This window comes from Chrysemys picta, chromosome 2, assembly GCF_011386835.1.
Source record: "Chrysemys picta bellii isolate R12L10 chromosome 2, ASM1138683v2, whole genome shotgun sequence".
In the NCBI taxonomy this organism is placed as follows: Eukaryota; Metazoa; Chordata; order Testudines; family Emydidae; genus Chrysemys; species Chrysemys picta.
The window spans coordinates 103887429-103914014 of NC_088792.1; the positions used below are offsets into that span (position 1 = coordinate 103887429).

Below are 26586 nucleotides of genomic sequence, written 5' to 3' on the forward strand. Positions count from 1 at the left end.
TAAATAATTAATACTTCTGTAGCCGCTTCCATTCAAGGATCTACTTAGGTATTTATATGGCCCCTTTCAATGCAGTATCTGAGTAACTCCCAAATATGTTTAGATTTATCCTCTCAACATCGCTATGAGGTTTGGAAGTGTAATTAAGGCAGAGGGGGCAGTTGGGCATGCAAGTCCCACTGATAGTCAGTGGGATTTGGGTGCTTAACTCCCTAAGGATGTTTTGAAAATTCCAGCCTAAGTGATTTGCCCAGGGTTTTACAGTCTGTGGCAAAGCAGGAATTGAACCCAGATCTCTTGAGTCCTGATCCATAGCCTTAATTCCTCAGAGTGTTTTGTAAGCATTAATCAGTTGAGCCTCACAGTACTTTCTGTAAATTAGCCCCATTTCTCATGTAGGCGAACTGAAACACAGAAAAGTTATACAAATTAGAAGTTAAGCGAGGAAGGATGGTCGAGTGGTTAGGGTGCTAGCCTAGGACTTAGGAGCTCCAGGTTAAATTCCCTGTTCTGCCATAGATTTCCTTTCTAATGTGGGGCAAGACACTTCAGCCCCTCTGTGGCTCAGTTCCCATCTGTAAAATGAAGATAATAGTACTGTCCTACCTCACAGGGGTGTTGAGGCACTCAGACCCCCTACAGTGATGGGGAGGGGAGCGATATAAGTACCTAAGACAAAACTTGCTTGAGGTTCCAGGAAGCCTGTGGCAGAGCGAGGATCAGAACACAGATTCCCCTGACTCCTAGTTCTGTGCTTTAAATGCAAGATGATCCTGAATCTTTGATATTTGTGCTCTGCATAGCACTTTAATGGTGGCAATCCTCGTTTGTCTGGGTTTGTGTTCTGGGTTGCACTCAGTGCATAGAAGAAGATAATTAGAATAAGAAGGTGTGTTTTGCACTAATGTTTCCATGTTTCCTTCCTTCTCTTTACAGCATTTTGTTTGCAGACATTGTGGGGTTCACTAGTTTGGCATCACAGTGCACTGCTCAAGAGCTGGTGAAGCTTCTGAATGAACTCTTTGGCAAGTTTGATGAATTAGCTACAGTAAGCATGTCATTCTCTTTTTTTTTCTTTTCTTTCCCTATTTAATTTAATTGCTTTTTGAATAATGATGTCTTGGGTGGATTACATATGTTAGAGACATTAAATAGATTGATTGCTAGCCCCATTTCCACTGTGAGGCCCATAAATCATGAGTTTCTAAAGTTTCTTTTCATTGATTTATATTTATATTTTTGAGATAAAGCAATCCATTTAAATGGTAAGAAAAGAAACTGCAGTTGCTATTTTTAAAATACTTTCCCCAGTGCTCTTGACTGGACTTATTTACAATTAATGGAGGTAACTATTAAAAATGTAATTTTTTTACCATTCATAGAAAAGAAATAGTATAGTGGAAGATGTGAATATTGAATGTATAGTATAAATCTATTATGTGTTGGTGACAAGAGTTCAGAGCCTCAGTTCAGTTCCTCGCTGACAGTTGCCCATGTCACAGAAACTGTGATGGCTCATCAAAGAGGCTATTATGGATGTAATAGATGTATTCTGATTACAAGTATTTATTATCTAGTCACAGCACCCACAGAGTAGTAGATGCCTTATGGAATAAAAAGACAGACACATTCCTTGCCCATAAGATCTGATATTCTAATGGTACAAAGACATAGCAATCGAGAAATACAAACCGTTGGTGGGGAAGTTGGAGGATGTGTGGTTGCAGATGACCAAATAAGTTCACGTGGTTGTTTGTGTGTGACACCCATGTCCTGTTCCAAATTATGTTCTATATTATGTTCAAAATGTTTCTTCCACAAATGTCCTTTTCAATATATAGTGATCCCTTAATCAAGACTCTCCATTCCTTCCCACAAGGCGCTCACCATCTAAAAACATCCTCCCATGCACTGTGCTCTCTCACCATCCTACCATCTCCTCTCCTGACTCCATACAGCAACCCAGAGTGTGTCCTTCTGCACCTCCCAGGGATTAGCCTCCCTTAATTTCCTCAGTACATATCCCCTGTCCCTGTATATAACTCTGATGTCAAGCTTTGAAACAGATGAGCAGTTTCCATCCCCCCCATTCCTTTGCCAAACTGCCTGCTGATAAGATAGCTGGCAGTGTCTCCTGGGTGGGAGGAAGTCTCCTGCTGTATGCGATACCGGAGGGTGTGGTGACCTACGGGCCCTCCTTTTCTCTCAGTTGTCTAAGGGAATGGGACTTCTACATGAGGTGATCAGGGCCAAACTGTAAAATGTCAGTTTCCTTCTGTGTCACAGGAGTCCAGAAACTGTGAAAGAAGACCATGACAGAACCTTCTCTCCCATCCTTAAAGTCCCCCCACCCAATGGTGTTCAGGCCCAAAGAGGTGCACTGGCTGGGCTGAAGCCTCCCTGCCCCATTGCTGCAGCGCCCTCCATCCCTCTGTACAGTGGCTATTTCTGGGCTTCTCAATTCCTTGTCCTGCAAGTGGAGTAGCTACAGTTTCTGCTGATGCCGTGTTTGTTCCCAGGGATCTGGCCCCACCTCGGGAGATGTTCTTCCTTCCTTAGCCTGTATGATTGGGGGGCAGGGCTGCTAGTGTCCCTTAAGCCCCATCCCACATGTGTTAGCTGTTTCTGTAGGGGCTGCCTGTAGCGTAACAAAAGTGAGGGAGAAATTCACTTTTCCTTTTAGATCAAAGTAGCCTAAAAACTTGCCTCATGTAGCCACAGAAGCTTTTATAATTATCTTTAAAAATTATTCAACCTCAGAGCTGCATTTAGGGATGCCAGATGCACCAAACACTAGCATGGGCAGAGCTGATTAGACTGATGGCCTACGGGATGGATGCCAAGTGACAATGGATTTAGGTGGGAAGCTTTGCATAATTTCTAAATACCAGCACAGCTCCATGAATGTCAACCCGGTGTGACAATAAATAAGCATTTGGGCCATTCCCGATGCCCTTTATGCTTGAGTGTTTTTCACAATTAAAAAAAAAATCACCAATCGCAATGGGGAAAAGTTCATTGTAATCAATGGAAGTCTTTGGATCAGGCCTTAGGTCCTAGCTCTCAACCTCAAGATGACTTCTGCATTTTCTTTGTTAAGGAACTAATAAGAACAAATATTAAAAAAAAAAAAATTCAAACTCCAGGAATTCAGTGAAACTTATTCTTATTATTTTATTTATAAAATGTGCCTACAGCATTGGTGTCCCTGGCCTTTGGCCAGATAGGGTATCTCTGTATTGGATACATTCTGATTGAGCAGTGGTGTGTATATATATGGTGTGAGTTAGCCTGTCTTTCTCTGGATTTTAATAAGGGTGCTTGCATTTCCTCTGATTGCTATGACTTCCATAAGAAGAATCTATTGCACGTTGTGTGCTATAGAGGGGAGATCAGAATGAGGATAATGCCTGTGTCAGGAGACAAAGAGGAGCCTAGTAGTAAGATCATACAAGGACACCTTGGGAGGACCTGAAACTGCCCTTTTGTAGGGCATGTGCATTGAATATATGATTATCATGGGAAAGGGATTGTCCCTGACACCAGTTCTCTTTTCCCTGTTCTGAGATCTCACCATCTTGTCTTGCTCCATTTCATCTTGTTGACACTTTATCTCCTGCAGGTGTAGCTCCTACCTATTCTCTGTTGTATATCATTCATTTCTTGCACTGCATTTCTTGTCTGGGATGCCTTTCCCAGTGGCAGGACGCCCTCCTGAGGAGTAATGTAGCGAAAGCATGGACACCCTTTGAGAAACCAGATGACAAAGTAGATTAATCCTCTGAAGTTTTCAATGTGCCATAGAGGTCCAGCCAGAAGACTCAGAGAATTCTTTAATGAAGACCATGAGAGCCAGACATGATTTAAGTGAGCAAGATCTCTTGCAATTCCTTCCAACAGCATGAGGAGACACTAAAGTGTTTCTCAGCATTAGAGTAGGATTCTTGTCAGTGGTTCACAATTCCTACACATCTATTCATTCTTCTCACTTTCTTTCCCAGAACTCAAAGATGCAAGTGTTTGATACCCCAAACAGAGAGAATGGCACAGAAGGCGATCTATCTAAGGTACTTAGGTGCAGAATCTGAGCAGCTCACAATCTTTAATGCATTTATCGTCATCCCTGTGAGGTATCCCCATTCTACAAATGGGGAACTGAGCCATAGAGAGAGACTCACTTTTTCAAGGTCACACAGGAAGCCTGTGGCAGAACAGAGAATTGGACCTAGGTCTCCTGAACCTCAAGCTCATGTCCTAACCACTGGACCATCGTTCCTCTTCTAGGAAGGGTCATCAAAGTCTTGTTTCTGCTTTGGCTGCATTTATGCTATAACAGAAAGCTATCTAATTCTTATGATTTATTTTCTTGTAGTAAGTCTGTTTCTGCACTGGGGCGTATGCATCTAATGAGAACATGAAAGGCCTGATTCTCCTCTCATGGTGTGTCTACTCTAGGACATTCCACACCATCATTCTAGCACTGAGGCAGCATGCAGTGGGTTCATGCAAATGGTGACAATAAACAAATCAAGAGCATAAATCTAACCCAGATATAAACACTAAAGAAGGTGTATGGTAGAGTTTTAAAACTACGTGGTGACTCTGTTATGCACTTGCAAGATAGTCAGTTGCACGTAAATCCCAAGTATTCAGGCTGCATGTGAGTAGAGCATGGAGCAACTGGAAAGATGATAGTCAGTTGCACGTAAATCCCAAGTATTCAGGCTGCATGTGAGTAGAGCATGGAGCAACTGGAAAGATGAAATCCATTGCCCAAACCAGGGCCAGGGTGCAGGGCTGCTACTGTAGTTTATGGACTAGAACAGCCCAGTTGAGCTGTTTGCACTGAATATTAGCACTATTGGTGCTACATACATGTGAATGTGTGGCTCCTTCCCATTTCAGCCCCATTGTGTCCTGAGCCAATATATGTGGAGCCAATAGTGAAACTGTTTACATGGCACACTGGGGTTGCACATAAATCTCTGAGATCAATTCACCATTGGAATCCCTGCCCAGAAAAAATGTGGGGCTTAGCGCCCAAGGCACTTAAGCAGATGCATAACTTTGAAGCTAATGGGACTACTATGTACTTAAAACTACACATGTGCTTAAGTACCTTTCTGAGTTCTTGCCCTCTGGAGCTTCACTTCATGGGTGAATTTCATCCTCTGATTGGGGCAGTGAACCCCCCCGCTGCTGCCCCGCCTCAACTTTCTAAAATCTTACACACAGTTTTCCTTTGAGAATGAAATGAAATCTCTTATCTCTTCTTAACGATGCAAAGGCATGAACCAGCATTTGCATGCGACAGTAGTTTGTAATGTACGGCAGCAGAGTGTGAAAGAGGACAAAACCTGTCTTTTTTTTTTCTTTCCTGCAGTAAAGAGAGTCTTGTAATCATGTCTCTTTCAGTCAGATGAAATGTGCACAGAGATACATGATTTTTTTCACAGGGATTCTAATCTACTGATTAGAACAACTACTGCGTGTGTTTTGTACCTGATTAATTCAAAGTCCTAGTCTGTGTTGGTTAAAAACAATGGTGTGCATTAAAACTCCAGGGTGTGTGTGGGGGGGAAATGCAAGGAAAATCTATGGTCATTTATTTGCAATGTGTACGGTCCCTGTGACTACTGAAGTGTGATCTGTGATTGTACATTGTGTTTGTTGTTGGTGCTTAGGAACCAACATCAATTGGAAGTGGCAACTTGTGCCAGCCCTTGGTAAAATAATTGCCCTGTCTTACAAAGGTAATACAGAAAAATGATCCCAGATAGCACTGCAGTAAGTGTGGTAGGAGAAAGGGCAAATATTAAAACAGCATTTGCTTACTGTTAGTAAATCTTATGGAAACAGATGGGCTTGAATGTTTCTCAGCATTAACAATTTAATAAGTTTTTTTAAAAATATTTAAATAGCACCTTTCATCCCAAATGATCCCAAACTAGGTTAAAATATATTATAATAATCATTAAAGTTCTATATTGAGTCTTTGTTCCTAGCACTGAGTATTGGTTGGCATGTAGCAAGTCCTTAGTCTTTAACCTTTCCATTTCTGCTATGTCCTTTTTTACAATGGAGTGACCAGAACTGAACACAGAGGGCACACAACTGATTTACATAATGACATAATATTTTCTGTTATTCTCCATCCCATTCCTTATGCATCCTAATATTTTGCTTGCTTCTTGACTGCTCTTTTTACACTGAGCAGAGATCTTCATTGAACTGTATGCAACGATGCCAGGACTTTCTGGAGTTGATGCAATTAATTTAGAATCCAGTAAGGTGTATGAGCAGGGGAAATTATTCCCTCCAGCATGCATTACTTTGTCTTTGAATTTTGTCCCCTTGCTGTTCATCCTGTTTTCCACATCGTTAATAAATCCATTACACTCCACAGGTTCTAGCATGGAATCTTTTGACACCCTGCTGTTAACCTTTTGCAATGATGAACGTTGACCATTTATTCCTACTCTTTGTTTCTCTCTCTTAATCGGTTTTTGATCCGTGACAGCACTCTCACACTTGCCTCTTATTTATTTCCTTTAACAGCCTCTTGTTTAGGACTTTGTCAAAAAGACTTCTTGAAAGTTTAAATAAACTATATCAACCAGTTCTCCTTTATCCACTATTTCATAGGCATGTTCAAATAATTTCTGAGAGATAAGGGAGGCACAATTTTCTTAGTAGCAGCTGTGCTAGTTAGAAGCGAATGTATCTTCTAGGTATTTTAGTTTTAATTATAACTTCAGTCAGTTCACCAGGTACCAAAAGTCTTACTGGTGTGTAAATCCCAGATCACTCTATTAAAATATAGGTATAATACTTGCTGCACTTCAGTTCTTTTATATGGTGTGATGCCTCCTAAGGGTATCCAGGGTTATGAGGCACCTCGATACCACCTGCCCTTAGCAAGAGGAAGTCATGACTGCACCTGCTGTGAGTCAGCTCCCTAAATCCACCAGACTCTGGCAACACAAGCACAACCTTCCAGTCCTCCACAGACCTCACCGTCTCTGTACGGTTAGCAATAAGCACACACAAAGCCCCGAGTCCTCCAAGCATCCCTCTGGAGTGCCCAGCCGCTGATTCATTGAACACTCAAATCTCTCCTTCCAAAGGAATAGTACACACCAGTTTACTAGTTTAACTCAGGATCACTGCTCTGCTTAACACACAGCACTTAGGTATCTTTATAGTGGAAATGATAATAAGTTTATTATCAAAGAACAGAAATTCAAATGGTAGTAAGCAAGAATATTTTAAACAAATAGTAAGGTATACAGCAAAGTCATAAAACTCTTTCTAGGGCCTAAACTTAACTCTCAGGACCCTGTCTCCTACAGGATAGCTTGGCCCAAGTCCTTTTCCTAGCACTTTTTCCATCAGGATGGATGAAATTCCCATTTCATAAGATTAAGCCCACTGCAGCTTGTCTTCACAGATGGAAGGATGTCAGAACATCTCTCTGCATCCCCAGATAGATCAGACCTTTGATCTTCACCTGAAAACAGCGTTCCCTCCCCACTGTTTACCTCTTCCTGTTGATTTCCTTCTGAAGTCTCCACAAGCCCTTCATTAGCGTTTGACTCAGTATGCTAATCAACTTCTGTGGTAAGATGCAAAATGGTCCACCGGGAGATAAGTGTATTCCTCCTCCTTTCTCAAAGCACGCTATCTTTGAGTAACCTGGCTTTAACTACAAGACCTAGAGAATGTAATTTTCAGCATATATATGTAACTCTTCACATATTATTCCATACATACATCTTACAATGATTGATGACCATTGTAAGAGGCTTTCATTAGAGACCTTATCTGACATTTCTTGGTGAAGCCATGGGATCCCTGTGTATCCTTGTGCCCACTGCCAATTGTTGCTTTTTAGTGTGCCCATTTGTTCCAGCACCCCTTCTTCTGACACTTTAATTTGTGGATAGTTCCTCATCTTTATTACCAGAAAAGAGTAGGTATCTCCCCAACATTCTGTGTGGTGAAGACTGAACCAAAAACAAACAAACAAACAACAAATATTCTGGTCTTCTTTAATTGTTCCCTGTAATGGTCATGAGTTGGAGCAGGTTCTCCCCCTAGCGGTTAGGGCCCAAGGCAGCAGTCACACCCAATGATTCATCCCCAGCAGCAGTTCTGCCTAGTGGGTGCAGCTCTCAAGCAGCAGTTCCGCCTAGCGGGTGCAGTCCTGGGGCTGGGTAGGGAACCCGGGACTTCCCACTCCGTCGGATTTCCACCTAGGGCCCTGGAAGGCTGGTTCAGCTTTGCTCACCTTGTGGTGTCTTCTTTCAGCCTCAGTCAGCTTCCCTGGGTCACGTCCTATCTCATTCTGCATCCCCGCTAGCCACCCCTTGGGAGCACTGCCTTCAGGGCTTCCAACCGTGGTCTCAGTGTCCAGGTGCTGTGGCTCCCCCGTTCCCTGGCTTGGTGAGGGCTCGGCTCACATCTTTCACAGGTGCTCCCAGAGCATGTCCTTCTCCCTGGCCTGCCAGGCCCTGACTGAGTTGTCTGGCTACCTGTTAAACCCCACTTCCAACCCAAGCACGGGCAGAGGTGCGGGGCCTCCTTAGCCCACAATTGCTTCTTAATCCCCTCCTGTCCAGTGAGGACTTTATACTCCCTGTCATAGTGGTGAACCCAAAATTTCCCCACAGGCTTCCTACATCTGATATACATAGAGAAGTTCTTACTATTTGTATGTATGCCTTCAATTATCTGCCTTTCAAACTCCACCTTTGTCCTACACCTAGTTTCCTTCTTACAAATTGCCTATTGGCTTCACTGGGATTGGGCTTCCATATGCTGAAAAATCTCTGATTGCTTTGTATAATGTCTTGGATGTTGTCATTTAGTTGCACTGATTTATTTCTTGTATTCCTATTTCCCTTTCAGTTTAGAGTTATATATGCTATGAGACTCTGTGTCAATGGAATCCATGCTAAATCTAAGTATTTTAATTTATTTACTCTTGACTTTAAGACCTTTTTGACTAGCTTTCTTGTTTCTATTAAATTCCCCTCTTTCTAAAGTTAAGCGCTAGCTTGCGGTACCTTTCCTCCCTCAGAGACCTTGAACTTAATTATATTATAGTCACTGTTACACAGAGGTTTAACGGTAGTTGCTTCTTGAACCAACTCTTGTTTCTTACTGTGTACTACATCAAGAATGAATAGTTTCTCCTCTTTTGTGCTTTAGGACTAGCTGTTTCAAGAAGCAATCATGTAAGAAATTGTTTCTGTAAACATTATCCCATTGTGACTAGTTAATATATACAGATAATTGAATTGCTCCATGATTGCCATTTCATTAAACATTGCCTTGTTGTGCTTTCTCAGCACTGTGCAATTCTTGGCCTGGTCTGGAAGCTGTTGGTAGAACATAGTCAAAATTCCTACCCTGCCAGTATTCTCGTAACATGGGATTTGTATCCACACCGATTCAGTTGTGGTCCTTTCCACTAAGAATTTTTATCTCCCTAGATTCTGTGGTATCTTTTAAATACAACACTACTCTCCCCCCCCCCCGACCTTTGATCTGTTCAGTTTATAGCCAGGTATTACAGCAGCCCTTTGATTTTTCTCATTTCACCATATTTCAGTAATGTCTATTATGCAAGGTCATCTGCCATTGCCAGGCATTTACACATGCATAATTTTCCAAAATATTCATCTTGGGGTGTGGCTTAATTTTCCCATGTTTAGTACCTGCTTAAAATGACATTCTTTTTGGAAAGCTTGAACAAAATCTGTTCAGTGGTTTTTGTGGGGTGAGAGACTGGGAAAGAAATCCTTTTGATTTTTCCCGATTTATTTATTTTTTCTTCAGCACTTGGCTTTTCAACCTTGATGTTGCATTAGTGCTAGTAGTTCCATAGGACATGCATAAAGCATGACCAAAGTACAGCCTCCTAGGGGCACAGGCTGAAAGCTAGGCTTAAGACCACAACATCCACACTGTACAACAGTTAGAGTGACAATGAAAGGTTTGTCTAAGTCTGTCATGTTAAATTCCTCTTAGCAATGTGCCTTATAGTAGTCAAGCATGTAAATTAACATATGTGACTATTAAACTGGTCTCAACCCAGCATTGCGACCACTTTGACATTCCCATATTGCTAAATTAGAGATTGATCCCAACTAGATTAGAGGGGAATTCCAAGGCGGGAGAGGTGTTCCACATACGAAAAAGTTTGAGAAGCCGCTGGACTCTTACAAATTAACATACATACTTAACACTAAGTAAAATTGTATGAAACAAAATGTGTCTTCCATTTCATGGTTACTCTAAATAACTCTGCTTTGTTTCATCTGTAATATAGTTCCCAGGATGGTAGGGCATTTACTATGACTTCACTTCATCCTCACAAACACATCACTGAATTGCAAATTTATGTAGGCTTGACTGGAGACAACCAATTTTCTGCCATCAAAGCCATCAAGCCATTTGCTGTGTGACTTTCTATATTGGAGTCAGATTTGTTTTCCTTTTCTATTATTCCTCTCATGTTGTAAAAGGCCTTACTTCCCTTTAAGCCCATATTCACTATTATTGCTATGCCCATGTCTCCATTACCCAGCTAAATTGAACTCGGTAGGATCTTGCATGCTGCTCCTTCTTAAGCTTTCTGTATGCATGGGATCATGGAATGAAAGAAAACTAGTGTAACTTTGTAAAGTTACTGTTACCAACATTAAATTCCAGGAATGTGACTGCACTGAAGCCAAAAAGTTTCCAGAGCAGTATTTTTTTAACCTAAAGTTCAAAATTAAATGCAGCAGAAATATCCTTTAAATATGTGTACTGTAATGGACAGGATATAGTGAAATACACTTATAAGTAATTTGTTTTAGACAGTGTAGCGGGGTGGCTACCCCACTCCTAAAATAGAAGGGGTTAAAAGCAGCCCTGGAGAGGGCTGTGCCTGTGGATGGCTGACTGGGGAAGCAGCTGCAGCTGGCCATGCCCCAGTCAGGCCAGCTGTGTATAGAAAGGCTGTGAACCAGAGGTCCAAGAGAAGTCTCTCTCCAGGCTGGGAGAGAGCAGGGCCTGTCTGCCTGCAGAAAGGGTACTGGGAGTGAAGCAGGGCTGGGGAAAGGCCACAGGAGCAGGGGTGCTCCAAGCTGGCAACTCCAAAGCCCATAGAGGTACTTGGAGGCAGAGGAAGGCAGGAGGTCTGAACCCCCTTGCCTATGATGAGTGGCTTTTACACTGCAGTCTGGCCCAGTGAGCGGGGGCTTGGTGATGACTGGCAGTAGCCCAGACTGAGGCAAGGTGGGGATTAGAGGGTTGGGGGTTTCCCAGAGAGGGGAGACCCTTAGAGACTGGTGGGGGTATTGCCAAGGGGCAGCCCCCAGGTAAAGGGGCACTGGGGTCCGGGAGGGACATGAGGGCCAGTGGCAAGCGGGAAACCGGCCTGCAGAGGGCGCTCTGGAGCTGGAAAAAGAGCTAATTCCCAACGACCAGCAGGAGGCGCCGCAGGGGTAAGTCCCGCACCGTTACAGACAGCATTACTTCTCTCCTAAGTAGAAAATCCCTCTAACTAGAAGTGCTATTGGCACACTGCAGTGCATTGAAACAATTTATAACTCATGCTACTTCACTATAGCGGGCGTTTCACTACAGTGTAAGCATAAGCATCTCATAAGCATCTTCTACTGTATACACCTCTCCTGACAGCCACCCACAAAATATAGAGGTTTGGAATGCTGCAAGTATTTCATAAGCCATTTTCCCTTACTCACAATAGCATATGGACCCAGAAATTTCCATATTGTATCAGACCCATGGTTCATCTAGTCCAGCATCCTCTTTCCTACAGTGGCTGGTACCAGATGCTTCAGGGGAAGCTGCAAGGAACCTCAAAGTGAACAATTACAGAATATCCTGCTCATAGGGAAAGTTTCTTCTTAACCTTCATCTGTTAGAGGTTGGCTTATGCCCTGAAGCATGTAACTGCTACAGTTCTGTTTTGTTTTTACTCCTACTTAGTGTTACAGTGATGTTCTCCTTATCCATATAAATTTCCAGTCCTCTTTTGAATCCTGCTAACCTCAATGATCTTTTATAGCAGTGAGTTCCACAGGCTAGTTAGGCATTAGGTAAATAGTTTTTGTCATATGATTTTTGCATTTGTTGCCTTTCAGTTTCATTGATGGGGCCCTTTTCCATGTTTTATGAGAAATGGTAAAGAAGAGCATTCAACTGATGTTATCTGCACCATTCATTACGGTTTGCATACCTCTCCTTTTATTAATCTAGTTTGTAACCAATCCCCATCTTCTTTCCATTCATCAAATAACTTTTGTCACTTTTGGGGGGGGAGTCACTTTCCTCACCTGTTTGACATTTCTGCAATATCCTTTTCGTTTATCATTACACAATGTGCAGAGGTTTTCATTGAGCTGTCCAGAGTGATGTTCAGGTCTCTTTCCTGAGTGGCTAAAGTTACTTAAGAGTCTAATGAGATTCCTGAGTAGTTCAGGAATTACTCCTACCCATGTGCATAGCCTTGCATTTCTGAACCATGAACTTCATCTGCCATTGGGTTGCCCATTCACCTAGTTTTCTTATGTCCCTCTAAAGTTCCTAATAGCCATCTCTAGGCATGAATGACCTAAGTAAATTGACAGGTTTCAGAGTAGCAGCCGTGTTAGTCTGTATCTGCAAAAAGAACAGGAGTGCTTGTGGCACTTTAGAGTCTAACAAATTTATCTGAGCATAAGCTTTCGTGGGCTCCATCTGATGTGGGTTGTAGCCCACGAAAGCTTATGCTCAAATAAATTTGTTAGTCTCTAAGGTGCCACAAGTACTCCTGTTCTTCTTTCTAAGTAAATTGGTGCAGTCTGCAGTTTTTGACACCTGCCTGTTTACTGCCCCTTCCAGATCATTAATAAATAATTGAACAGCCCCAGTGCTAGTAGAGGACATTGAGGCATCCCATTAACTTTTTGCCATCATGAAAATTGACTTTTTATTCCTAATCTGCCTACTCTCTTAGCCAGTTTCTAATCCATAGTTTTCACCCCATGACAATTTAGGGAATGTCTAAATTGCAGTCAAGGGTGTGATTGCAGTTTGTGTAGATATACCTGAGCTAACTTTAATCCAGCGAGCTTGGGTACTAGTAACAGCGCAGCTGCGACAGCACAGGCTTCAGCGTAGGCTAGCCACTTGAGTAAGTACCCTGGGTTTTGGGTGGGCTTCTACAGGCACTACCGTGCCTTCACTGCTATCAATAACCCAAGCTAGCTAGAGTAGGTCTATATGTGCTATAGTCACACCCCATGATTGCAAGGTGGATATTGTTTCCCTGAGACCATCCTGTGAAGGACTTTGTCAAAGGCTTTTTAAAACTCTAAAATTGTGTGAGTCAGTTATGCTTTATCCACTATTTTATTGTCATGCGCAAAGAATTCAAATAAATTAGAGAGACCTATATTACAAGAGATACCTGAGGGAAATTGAGCCTCAAATATTTTGTTGCCAACAAATATTATAATGATTAAGCCACTGGTCGCATGTTCCTGGTTCCAGAGACCACTTCATGTGAGAGTCGTTGAAAGTCAACTCCTTCTTTCAGGGCTGATCCACTTTATATAATCACTATAGTATCTGCGTGCTACTTCAGAGACAACAGTCCCTTTGGGCGGATGGAATTGCGGGAGGGGCGGGGAAGGGACAGGAAGACTCTTCTGCCTGATAAGCTTCTAAATCCTTCCCAACGCTCATTTTGAACTAAGGTCAAGTGATCTCATAACTGTATTTGTTGGTTATTGAGACGTGTGCTCTTTTCAGCACTCATGGATTGAACAAGTTTAGTAACAAAGGGGGGTGGTTTTATAATTACTTTTCCACATTCTTCAACAGCTCTTCAGTATTGTTGGCTTAAAATGAGCTGCTTATACACTTGCCATTTTGGAATAATAACACTTCTATAACGCCCATTGGATCAACTCAGTTGGTGAAAGGGACAAGCTTTCAAGCTACCTGAAGAAGAGCTCTGTGTTGCTCGAAAGCCTGTCTCTGTCACCAATAGAAGGTGGTCCAATAAAAGATATTACATCATTCACCTTATCTCTCTCATATCCTGGGACCAGCACAGCTACAACAACACTGCAAACAATGTATATAACTTGTCAGTAGCTATTTTGCAATTTTTTCAAAATGCTGTATTTTTTAGAGACTACAGATTTTGCTTGGAGCCACCAAGTGGTCAGTTGATTTACTAATTGAAATAAAAAAAATATTTTTCTTGTGCGGGGAGGGCGGAGAGGCAGATGTTTATGAAAGACACAGTACAGATAATACTATTTATTCAGTTTGATCAAATGCCAACTATTTTCTCCATTATGTTCATATTTCACATTTCTAGTGGCGGGAGAACACATTTCATATATGATGTAGGATAGGGAAATACGGGATATTGTCCTGAAAACAAACAACTTTAGGTTAGCATCTAGACAAAAAGCTATTAGATTCAGGTTGTGTTGAACACCCATACTTTCCCACCATCTTAAATAGTTTCAGAATTTCCAGCAGGTGCATACAATACACTAAAGACTGCATAAGACACTAAGCTGAGATGCTGATCCTGCAACTGCATTCCTGTCGGCAAACCCCTATACCTGCATACTGCCCCAATGAAGTGAGTTGCAGTAGCAGGATTTCTGTTTAATCTAATAATTTAAGAAAATGTTATGGATGGGAACTCACCCATCCTTTATTATTCTTGTTTTATACTTCCTTTTTATTTTCTAATCTGGCATGTTTCTTTCCTGGACTGAAGCAGAAATAAAGTAGGCAAGAAGAATAAAGAGATCTGGTTTTCTTAAATGTGATTTTAATGTGGTATGGGAGTATACATTTTATTCAATTTGGCTTTTACAAAGCTTCCTACAATTATTACCATTAACCTTAGTTAATAACTGAATTCAAGGAATTTATAAGTCAGAAGCTGAATATTTGAATGTACTGAATTGTGTGTATGAATGTTTGTGCAGTGTTATACCCAAGATAATCTGTTTTTCTGTCTCTGTATAAAATATTCTAATTTAATGGAAAAATCTATAACATTTAATAGGGATGAAACCACTATAGATTTTTTTTTTTTTAGCCATCCTATATATTTCTGTAGTAGAGATGTACAGTACTTCCCTATTAAATTCTATAGGGTGATTCAAAAAGCCTCTAAAACCATTTTAATTTTCTATTAAGCTTCATAGGGCTTTACAGCTGGATATGTTTATTAAACTGAAAAGAAGCTAGACTGGATAACAAAAGCAACATTACTTGTTATCATTTTTATGGCACATCTTCAAAGGTCTGTACAGCCATTAATGAAATAATAGGGGCCTTATCTTGTTCCCACTGAAGTCAATGGTAAAAATTCCATTGGTTTTCTGTGGGAGCAGAATTAGGTCCTAGATTAGGGAAAACAGATTAAATATTGAGGGGGTTGTTGTTGTTGTTGTTGTTGTTTTTTGTCTTGCAATTATATGATCTTGTGGGGGGAAGGAGGGGTTGTTCCTGTTCTAACAATCATTTTATATTTAGTCCCTAAAACAAGGATACATTTGTGATGGTTTCAGTGGGTGTTAAATAGGCTAAGGGCTGGATCCTGAGAGCTAGATGCTTGACTAGTGTAAATCAGTGGTGCCATGCCACTTGTCTGCAGCGGGAAATCTGGTCCCATGTCCCTAACTCCTGTGAATAACTACAGTGAGCTACTCACATAAAGGCTGCAGGACCAAAACTGCCAACAAAGGTTGTGGCTATTCTGGACGTTGGGGACTGGTGTAGAGGAACAGAAAAATGAGGGGAGAAAGGGGGGTAGCAGAGAGAAGTGAAAATGGGGAACAAAGAGAAGCAAGGAAAATATATAAGGAGAGAGGGAGCGCAAAGAGACTGCTCCCTCAGTCAAGGGCCAGTTACTCATTGATCACACCTGTGACCGCCATGAATTGAAGACACCCCAGAGATAATAGGGGGGCGATGAGGCCCTGCAGTCCTTCCTCTCTTCTGCACTGGCTAGCCACAGAGGGGGGAGCTTGCTCACCATGCTGAGTACATTCCCGTTGCACTCCCTGGAGCTCTTGCACAATCCCTCCTGGGGCTTCAGTGAGAAATTGAAAAGCCAGAGATGTTCCAGTTTTAGCAGTTTCCCTCTCCTCTTTGACATGCGAGGCAGGAAATGAGCATAAAGAAAATGTATTTTTTAAAAGACCAGGGCAATAATGATTCCAAATGTGTATGGAGGAAGAAGAGCCCAAGAGCTGTTGTCTTTCCAGCCTGCCCAGACAAGACCCATATGCCTACTTCTCTGTTCTATGCAAGGCCAGTCTCATGATTGCAGCACCATGGAGGCAGGACTGAGAAATCTCACAAAAGCTTGGGTCTCTCGCCAAAAGCCTGAGGTTAGGTAGGAGCTTCCCCTGAGAGAGTGAAACTCAGCACCATCTCCAATGCAGGCCTGTGCCTATCAAGCACAAACTGACTCCCGTATTTAATTTAAATAGCCGAATATGTATATGGGGGGTTATTTTTGTTGTTTGCTTTTTTTAAATACTCTGGTTCTTGTAATCATTTTAAATAGGTTGTTAAGCGGTAACTGAATTCACATTCATTCTGTCTAGCTGGTATAAGAGCTAAGTATTACTCTTTATCATGTCCATGAGCTGTCTGGGAGAGGGAGTAGGGCTATTGGAGTCTGTAGCGGAAGAGATGGGGAGCCCTGCTTCTGCATCTTTTCCTAGTTCTTGTTAATTGTTCCTGTAGCTCTGCACAGCAGAACTGAGCCCAAATCTAGCTCCTATGGTGAACGAGCTCTTTCTGTGGCTCAGCGGATATACATTTTCTTGCTTTTTCTACTAATAAAAAATGTTACCTCTTAACAGATTTCCCTCCATCCCCCATTCATGGATTGTGACTCCAGAGGGGTTAAGCAATAAACTTGTTCAAAGAACATAACTGCAAAACAGGTTAAAATAGGCCCACAGAAAGTAAGTTGGATCCATATGTCAAACACTGAGTTAACTGTATTTAAGTCAAATAAGGTCAAATTTATCCCTGAAGTTAATGGAGTTACCTTAGGGCTACATTTGACATTTAGATTTTAAGAGTTTGTTCGTCTTAATTAAATTTAACTAGTCTTCATTTTTTGCTCTTTTGGGGGTGGAGGAGGGGGTTTGGTGCACAGAAACTATGCTGTAGCCCTGATAGATAGTTGCAACCCTAGAGCTTCCACTGTGTTCTAAATAGAGAAGCATCTGATCTCTGCATTGGTAACTTTCTAATATCTGTAACAGTAAACTAAAAGCATCAGTGATTACATCTATACTTGAGCTGAAGGTGTAATTTCCAGCTTGGGCAGACATATCTGTACTAAACTAGAAGTGTAGTCATGGCATTGTGGGCATTAGTATGGACTGGCTGCCTGATTATGTACCCAGGGTCCTGGGCAGGATTGCACTTGAGGTGGCTACCCCTTCCCGCTTCCCATGTTGCTGCAGTTATATTTCTATTTTCAATGCACTAGCTCAAGCAAGATGTCTCAAGTGTAGATATGTCCAATATTTTCAAAGTGTTGACCTAGATCTGTTCATGTAACAACAAATTTCTTTATCAGTCCTGTACAAAAAGGGAGTTGCATTGATCAACAATATGATGCCTTGTCCCTTTAAATGTTCAGGGAGCTCTATGGTCTCCCCCGTCCCTAGTGCAAAGCCTCACTTTCATGTTAGTTAGTTTCAGTTTTGCAGCCAGAACAATAAAGCCTGCAGAGCAGACAGCTGTATGCCCATCAGCATCTGTCTATCTCCTCTGCTGGCACCAGACAAACAAAAAGCAATTCTAGAGCTTGTTAGAATTTGGCAGTTGAGAAGGTCTCTCAGTTATAGTCCTAAGTGCTGAGCTAGCAAAGCATTGGCTTCAGGGGGACTCAAGCATTTATTAAGAGTTCCTTCAAGGTCAAAACTTTAATACCTTTTTATGTGGTCCTTTCTTCCTCTGTGAATTCTGTTCCCTTTATTTTGTTTAAAAATCTTTAACCGCTGAGCATGAAACATAATTTGGGTTGAGCGGTACAAGGGGCTTCATCTAATGTATCTGAGATTCCAGTTTTGTATTCCGTATCCCGAGGTGGCAAACAGGACTTTTGCAAGAAAATTTGAAGAGATGTAAAAACAGAACCTTTTCTGAATTAAGAAAGCTCCCCTTGTCCCACTCAGAGGAGACCAATGGGTTTATAAGACACTTCAGTTGAAAATGTAAAGGTTACTTAGCAACTTGAAAGAGTCTGCCATCTGTGAAGTTGTAGATTTAGGCATCCACCTGATACCAACAAATTGCTCTCTTGTCTGGAGGGAACTCTCTGCAGCTCATTTTGGAAGTATTTTGATTAAACCCTGCAGGTGGACGGCCTGGTTGGCGGGTGCAGTGGGCTGGAAATGCTGGCAGACCCTGGTGCCTTCTATTACACTCATGAGGCCAAAATGATCAACTATTACAGGAGCTGCCTGAATCAATGTTGACTTGAATTTATAACTATCACTGTTGTGGAATAACTATCACTGTTGTTGACTCAGGTGGTTTCTGGGAGTTTCAATAAAACAAAATTGAGAAAAAGAAAGGGTTTCTTTTGTTAACATGCATATCAAGTTAAAGGGATTGTTCACATATAGATTCACTATTAGCACTGGAAATCAACCTCATACAGAGAGAGAGAGCAGCAAGAAGAAAATCAAACAAGCTCCTACAGATCACTGTGCATTAGTCAGTTGCTATAAATAGATATGAGTGAGGAAAAGACCTGATAAAGAATAGTGGGATTTTTCAAAGCCGTGCAGATGATTTAGGCCAAGGTCCTCCATAAGCGTGTTTGTTTTGTTTTTTGTTTTTGTTTTTTTGGGATGGGAGGGGGGGCTAAAGGAATGATGGTGGAGTTCACAAGCTTGTCCCTTCCACTAACAGAAGCTGGTTCAATAAAAGATATTACCTCAACCACCATGTGTGTTTCATTAAATTTGATGAAAGACGTGGTTAAATCACAACCAATCTTAAAAATTTTTTTGCAATGGGGTGGTTTTCTCTGTCTGAGTGATAGCTGATGTAGGAAGAGTAGTTATCAACCATACAGTATTTTTTGAAGGGAATGCAGCTGATTTCTCCCTTATTTTATGTCCAGGCTGGGGAAGGGAAAGGAACAATAATAATAATAATTAATAAAATTACAGAGATATAAAATAATAATAATAAAAAACCTCTCCTTAAAACTCTCCTTCCCATGATGCTTACAAAAATCTTGACAACAGTTAGGTTGCTGGGACTGCTGGCTATCGTGCTGACCAACATTGTCTCATTGTTCTTCCTGGTCTGTATGTCTTTATCCATCTGTTTTCTCTTGTCTTATATTTAAATTGTAAACTCTTTGGAGCAGGGAACATCCTTTGTTCTGTGCTTGTAGAATGCTTAGTACAAGGGGTTCCCAGGCGCTATGGTAATACACATAGTTATAATAAAAACTCTGTCTTATCTTACACCTTGGAGTACCCAACAATCCTTACATCTGCTGGATTCTGATTTGCTGCTGTGATGATCCTGAAAACTTAGTATGTTCCCTTGACATCATCTCACAGGTGGTTTATGCAGTACTGTACACCTAGCTCTCTCTAATAAAACTAAGTCTTTCATTCAAGCCATTTTGTAAGTAGGCATTGAAGAAGCAATGTGGCACAATTAATTTTCTGCATCCATATTTCTAAGTGGCTTTGTTCAACTAACTTCTGATTAGGTCAAGCAGTCATCTGCTGGTCACAGACCACACATACCAAATTTGAAGCTGAAAAAAACTTTATGTAGGGTAGGCCAAAAAGCGGGTTTCAGTCTTTACTCTGGAGCAGCTACCTCTGCTCCATAATTTGCTCCATTAAAAATGCTTAATTTGTCAGCATAATTTAGCAGTTCCTGTTCAAAAGTTAGTACATGGAGTAAGAAGAGGTGTTTCATGTCAGGCTAGACTTCCTGGATTGTATATTCATAGGTATGTTGTTTGTAGTAATCATTCCTTCCACTAATACTGTCATTCAGTCAAGGATCTTAAAATACTTAGGGCTTGATCTGCAGTCCTTACTTACTTAAAACTTGCAATAAAATCTATAAGAATATTCCTGAGTATGGGCTGCAGGAATGGCCCTAACTAAGGCCCCAGTTGTAGTGGTTAAACTTAAGCACATTCACATTGCAATATTGGGTTCCTAGGCAATAAAGCATAATTTTGAAGAATAACTGCCAAATACACATATTCTTTAACAGAAGTTATTTTGCATCATAAAGCATTTTGACGTTTCCAAATAATGATGATGAAATTATACAAATATAAAGACTAATACAGTCCAAATCATGCGCTAAGGCATATTAAACAGTTAGCTGACCTACTAAAATATCTATGCTGCTAGTTAGAACATACCTGGAAAGAATGGCCTACTCTTTTATTTGCTGTATAAAAGGAGTTGGGCAAACTATTCACCATTCATTTTACAGATTTCGCCCTCTTTTCTGTTCAAGGACAGATGTTTATTTTATATATAATTTATAGGTGTGTGTGTGTGTGTATACATACAGACTTGTTCACCAGTCAGAAATACTTATATATTTTAGAAAACACAGTAAACAGCTCTTAATCTTAAAGTTTTTACCAAATTGTTTGCTATTTGTTGTTACAAGTATATGTGGTGATGGGGTGAGACATGTGCTATTGTTTTTGTTCCCTGATTCCCTGTTCCCATGAGGCACGTGCCTTCATAATCCTAGCCATAAAAGTGGGAGTCTTTAATCTGGTTTATTTAGGTACTTTGTGTCACTGCTTTCACCAGGGGTTTTGTGCAGTCCTTGTTGCAATGGATACCATCACCGTCTTTTCTTGTTTAACTGTGTTATTGCCAGATCCTGACCAGGGGTTTCAGGAAAACAGTCCCTACCTACATTGTCCTGGGTTGTTGGTCAGGACTATATAGTAATATTTCATATCATGTACCAACTACATTAATTGAATTTCCTGATCTCCAATTTGTTGTTACCTTTCACCATTCAACATAGTCACTGTCCCAAACAAATGAGTAACAATTTCAGTATAGTTCTATGTGTGAGGTCCTAGCTGGCAGCTGTGCATTGGATCACTGGAAACACCCTCCATGTCAGGGCTTTGGACAGAGATCTGACAAGCAACTCAACCCCTATGATGCTGCATTATTACTAAGCAGTGTTCTAGTTTGCAAGTGGTGAAGGTGCTGCTGAAAATAATATAGCTGTCACCACCTCCCATCATTTCTTCTTCAAATCATGGGAGATTTAGTCATACGCTTGCTACTGAAAAACTTGCCAGCCCATGTAAATATGAGACAAATTCAGTAACAGTGCATGACTGCATCTTCTGTTCTACCCATATGTCATGTTCAATTTAAATTGAGAATGAGTTTGCCCTATCAGATTTATGTATTGGTAATACAGACCAATGAGCATCTTCTTAAAAAAAAAAAAAAAGAAAGAAACAAAGAAACAAAATACCACCACCATAGCAACAACAACAACAAAAACACCTGCCTTGTAAATTACAGATGGGTTTGAGTCACAAATTCATCTGAATCCAAATTTCTCCAATGTTCAGAGGTAGTTCGGTTCCAGCCTTTTGGTTTGAACGATTATAGACATGCAGTCCAGATGCAAAGTTTGGATCCAAACTTATGCACTGTTTGTGACTGTTAAGATACGGTGTTTTGATTTGAGGCTTCTCTATTGGAAAACATACTGTCACAACGTTGCTTTGTAATCTGGAATTATAATATTGCCCAACTGAACAAAACTGGACTGATTACCCTATTTGATATACAGAAGGTGACAGTTCAGCATTGGGACCTCATGGCTTCTGCATTGTAGATTGCAGAATTGTAGATTGTTTACTATGACCAAATAAACTTTATATGAAAAAAGTTTGTTATGCAGAAATATGTGATTTCTATTGTAAATATTTTTTATAATTTATTATTCCTGTCTGTTTTTATTAAAGGAAAACCACTGCAGAAGAATTAAAATTCTAGGGGACTGTTACTATTGTGTATCAGGATTGACACAGCCCAAAACGGACCATGCCCACTGCTGTGTCGAAATGGGACTGGATATGATTGACACCATCACGTAAGTATCTCAGTCATTGTTCTCAGGCTTCAGTGCCCAATGGGAAACAGTATCATCCCTGCCATGTTTGTGATGTGTGTTATTAAGGGAGTGGCAGTTTCTGCTGGTACTATGCTCATGTAAACCTTTACAGTGGTTCACTTGTGCCATGAGAGAATCTTGTTTTTACACAGTGCATTCTAGGCACTGCTTTTCTACTCCATTTAATCAGTTTGATGAGAAAAAATGAGTTTGTGTGTGCGTGCACATGTGCCGTGCAGTGAGGGGGGAGAGAAAAGGGGAACTCATGAACTACCTCTATTACTATTTGCCATAGCAATGTGCATTGAACCAGTAAGCAGGGAATCTAATTCCTGCTTGTTCAATATTAAAACGACTCTCAGTTCACCCACTTGTATGTAAATTCCAAACAGACTTTGATGTATATCCGTTGTGTGTGTTCATATTCCCAAATCAATTGTTCACTCTGATTTTTGCCTTTCTGTATGTCATTTTGAAACTTTTATTTTGCCTTTCATCAGAGTTGTAATGTGAAATTCATTTTGCCTCTCAGAGAAGTTTTGGTTATGCTTCAGAGCTCTGAACTGATTGCCTTTTTACCAAAAGGCAAAGTGTGAATGTGAGAGAGTTCTGAATGACCTGCTAGTTACTAAGCAAGAGCTGGAAATGTATTTCATATACTGACATTGGGGAGGGAGCGGAGGGAGACGACGTTGTGTGGTTTCTTCACTACCATGTATCTAATATTTCAAAGACAATATATATGTGAACACACAGACACATAGTCATGCTACATATAAATACACATTGCCACACTGAGTTATGTAATGCTAGTGCCTTAGGACTAGATTATGGCTCTCCCACAAGCCCTGTGGGAGTGACACTCCAGGAGCCCTGTTCTGAGGGGGGATAGTAATTGGCTATTAGTTCTTACCAGTAGCTAATTACTGCCCCTGCCCCTACCCCTAGCACTGGCTGTCCCATTGACAGGAGAGGGACCAGAGCCAAGGCTCCACCTCTCCTCATTACTTACCTGCTTGGGGGAGGAAGAGAAGTGATCCTTACACACCTACAGCCCCTTAGTCCCCAGCAGAGGTACATAAATCAAGGTACAGTCTAGCCTTTAATTTGAAAACAGGCAGTAAAACATTTTGTGCTATAGTTTTATGTAGAGTGATCAAAAAAATGCCTTGAAGTTATATAATTTTTGAAAGACATAATTTGTAGTCCTCAGGAACATTTCAGTACTGATTTTAAAGAAATGTTATGAAGAGCCTATAGTGCCTTACAATGTAGTATCTTTCTGTCTTAGTCTGCTTCTCAGTCTTTATCTATCCCACATATTTGGAGGCAATATCCATGTGTTATCTTACAGAGCCACGTGATAAATGAATTAGCATGTAACTTTGATCGTTTCACCTCCGCTCTGCTCACTGATCCATCTCTCTTAGGACTTAGACTAACATTCCAGTCACTATTGAGTAGTTTCTGCACAGTTGCCATGTTTATCTATTTTTTAAATCAGCTTGCCAAATAAATGTTTCCTCTGCAGTCCAAAGGTAAATTTTGCAGCACTCCCAGCGCTCCCAGAATTCTAATTGCCCAAGTTGCAGAATGGGCAAATTCAGTTCTTGGTCAAGGACAGATTTAAGGACAGATATCTGACAAAACTCTAAGTCTTGAAATGGGAGCTTCCCAACTTCCCTATGGCGGGGACTTGGCATTCACTCTTAGCCTAGGAATGGCTCTGAATGCTAGGTTTAAATTGGTGAGATATTAAGTACTTTTTAGGGATATTTTTAATGCATTAGTTATATTTCTGAGACCTGAACATCTGGACGAAGATACTGGGGGCCAGAGCATGCTGTCTGTTATATGTGTACAAAGTCCATTTAAAGCAATCAGACCAGAGCACAAGCAAACAGGATAATTGAGGCCATAGTTTCACAGTCAGCGCATTATGAAAAAAACAATCCTCAACACATTTGAAAAAACTCTCTCAAACATTGCTATGAGTATTTTTGTCTATCATATAGGACAGCTCTACAATACATGATGGTGTGCTGTGCTGTAAAAGTCTTACTGGCACTTGCGACCTTCATAACTCAAAAGTGACTTTGCCACCTGTATGTAATGTGACTATCTGCAACGCATGCTGATAGAACCTGAAATGTACGCCGATGACGACCACACCATCCTGTGTTCCATTCATATAAAATAGCTGTATAAGAGCCAGATCATGCTGTTTCATGAAGGGGCTTGGAGCTGTGGAAAAATTTATGGGGTTCTCCCCTATTATTATTATTATTATTTATTATTATTATTCCAAGTTCTTTTGAGAGTTGGGTTTGTCTGCATTGAAGTCACGGCAAGGATTGTGTCTTCTAAACCTTGCAGATCCTTTGGAGATACATGGCAATAGACACACAATTCTGTATCTCCATACTAGCTCTGGAGCTTTGTGGTGGCATAGTCCATTGGACTTCCTTTCAGGAGAATTCCATAGTGCTGAAAAAGGCAGAGAAAAATCTGATCTAGGTAGTGGCTGTATCGCATTTCTGTCTCCTTGTGATACATGAGCTCAGGCATGATTTGGTTCTATGTCCCATTTATCAAAATAACCAAAATGTTAAGAGGTTTGGATAAACTTGTCCATTTTCAGCCATCCATTCATCCAGTATAAATTCCTGTTGTATTGTATATATTGTGAAATTTGTAAAGCATTTTAGGATGAAAGATGATATACAAACCTAAAGATCTATTATTATTTCTTTTACTATGTAATAATAATTATTATTATTTTAGTTTTGTTATGTAAACACAGTTAAAACATAGTAACAAGGAATATTTCAGCAATTCAGATATACATGATGGGATCAGAATCATTATTGTCTTTACTAAATAAATGTATCCTGCAAAGCCATCTATGCATAGCATTCCTTCTGTAATAAATAGGTGTTCCACTTATAGAAAGTCTTTGGATTGGGGAGAAGTAAAGTTAGACACATAGACCTTCTACAAATTCTGTGAACTTCTCATTTAAAATGTATGCAAAGGCACTGCTTCCTCCTCTTACCTATTTTTAAATATGAAAGTTAATCTATAATTTCATTAGTTGGACTCTCTTTCATGTGTATATATGTAGTGTAATGATATCACTTGAGCTGCCCACTCTTTGGATATCTCATTTATGCTAATATTAGAAATGGAGCATATTCTCTTTTTATGTTTGCATTTATGTCTGCTATCATGATAAAGTAAACATCAATAAGTCAAATTAGAGAAGGGGGAATGAAGCAGATGGGCTGCTGTGTATTATCTAGGCATAGTCAGTGAGAACTCATGGTAGAAGATAAGTAACAGGCAACTTCAGCATTTTCTTTTTGACAGGGTTTAATAAATTGGAAAAGACAGCACAGTGTGTGCATTGGAGATTAGGAGATGGTGGGAGAGGGCAAAATGAAGAAGAGTCAAGGTTGACGGAGCAGTAATTGGTGGTGTCAGATTTATAGAGAGAGTTAAATTGGCAGAGGCCAATCCTTCATCTTTCACACATTTAAGTAATCCGTTGATTTCAATGGAACTACTTGTGTGAGTAAGGATTGCAAGACCCAGACCTGCTGCGTATGCCTTAACTAACATAGAAACTGTGATCATCTCGAAATCAGAAGGGGGTCAGGGAACAGCTATTGTTGCCTTTGAAATCACTGCAAACATTTTCCTCGCTTTAATAAGAGTGTACCAGGGTGGCCTGCCCCTTTAAGGGCCAGGAATCTAGGACCAACCAGCCCTGTTCAGTTTATCAGACTCAGCTGGGGAGGGGGTCAGGTGAGCCTCACAAAGGGCTGAGAGCCCTCAGTTGAAAGTGGGGATCTGCAGGAGAGAGGTTGGCTCCTATGACTAGCCCTGGAACAGAAAGATTGGGGAGTAGAATGAAAGACCTCTGGGTCCCAGCAGCCTGCACTGATTGTGAGCTTTGATTGAATTAATAAACTGGTGCCCTAGAAGAAGGGCCTGAAATACTCTGGGCATGGCAGTGAGGCCTTCCTGGGAAGGTTGGGAAATTCGGACAGGCAATTCCCCTTGGAACTAAAGGGGAAACTGAGGCAGAGACTAGCCTGGATCCAGACCCAGTACATAATACTGCGACAGGGAGCATCATCCAGTCCGACACTGTTGAGCTATGTGTACAGAGATTAGATTGATTGGAATGTATAGCCAAGCCAACAGACATTCACAGAACTCAAGAGCTGCTAACTGGATTTTGTCGATGCATAGGTTAAAAAAAATTTTTTTTTTTTTTTTACTTCTGTGCAGAGAACAAGCTTGGAAAATTTCAGACTCCAAAGGAATTTAGTTTGAGTGTGTAATGAGCAAATGAAA

General features: G+C 40.8%; 1 protein-coding gene across 2 annotated transcripts in view; it reads left to right on the forward strand.

Moving 5' to 3' along the window:
* The window catches only part of ADCY1 (adenylate cyclase 1), a 216570-nt gene that overhangs the window by 106160 nt on the left and 83824 nt on the right, over nucleotides 1-26586 (forward strand). For both annotated transcript variants that reach the window (XR_006172716.2, XM_005300390.5), the window contains exons 4-5: nucleotides 937-1048; nucleotides 22076-22203. Coding sequence is in view for 1 of the 2 variants with exons in the window: in XM_005300390.5 (XP_005300447.2) it covers nucleotides 937-1048; nucleotides 22076-22203 (240 nt within the window). In the remaining variant the exon portion in view is untranslated. The remainder of the gene's footprint in view (nucleotides 1-936; nucleotides 1049-22075; nucleotides 22204-26586) is intronic.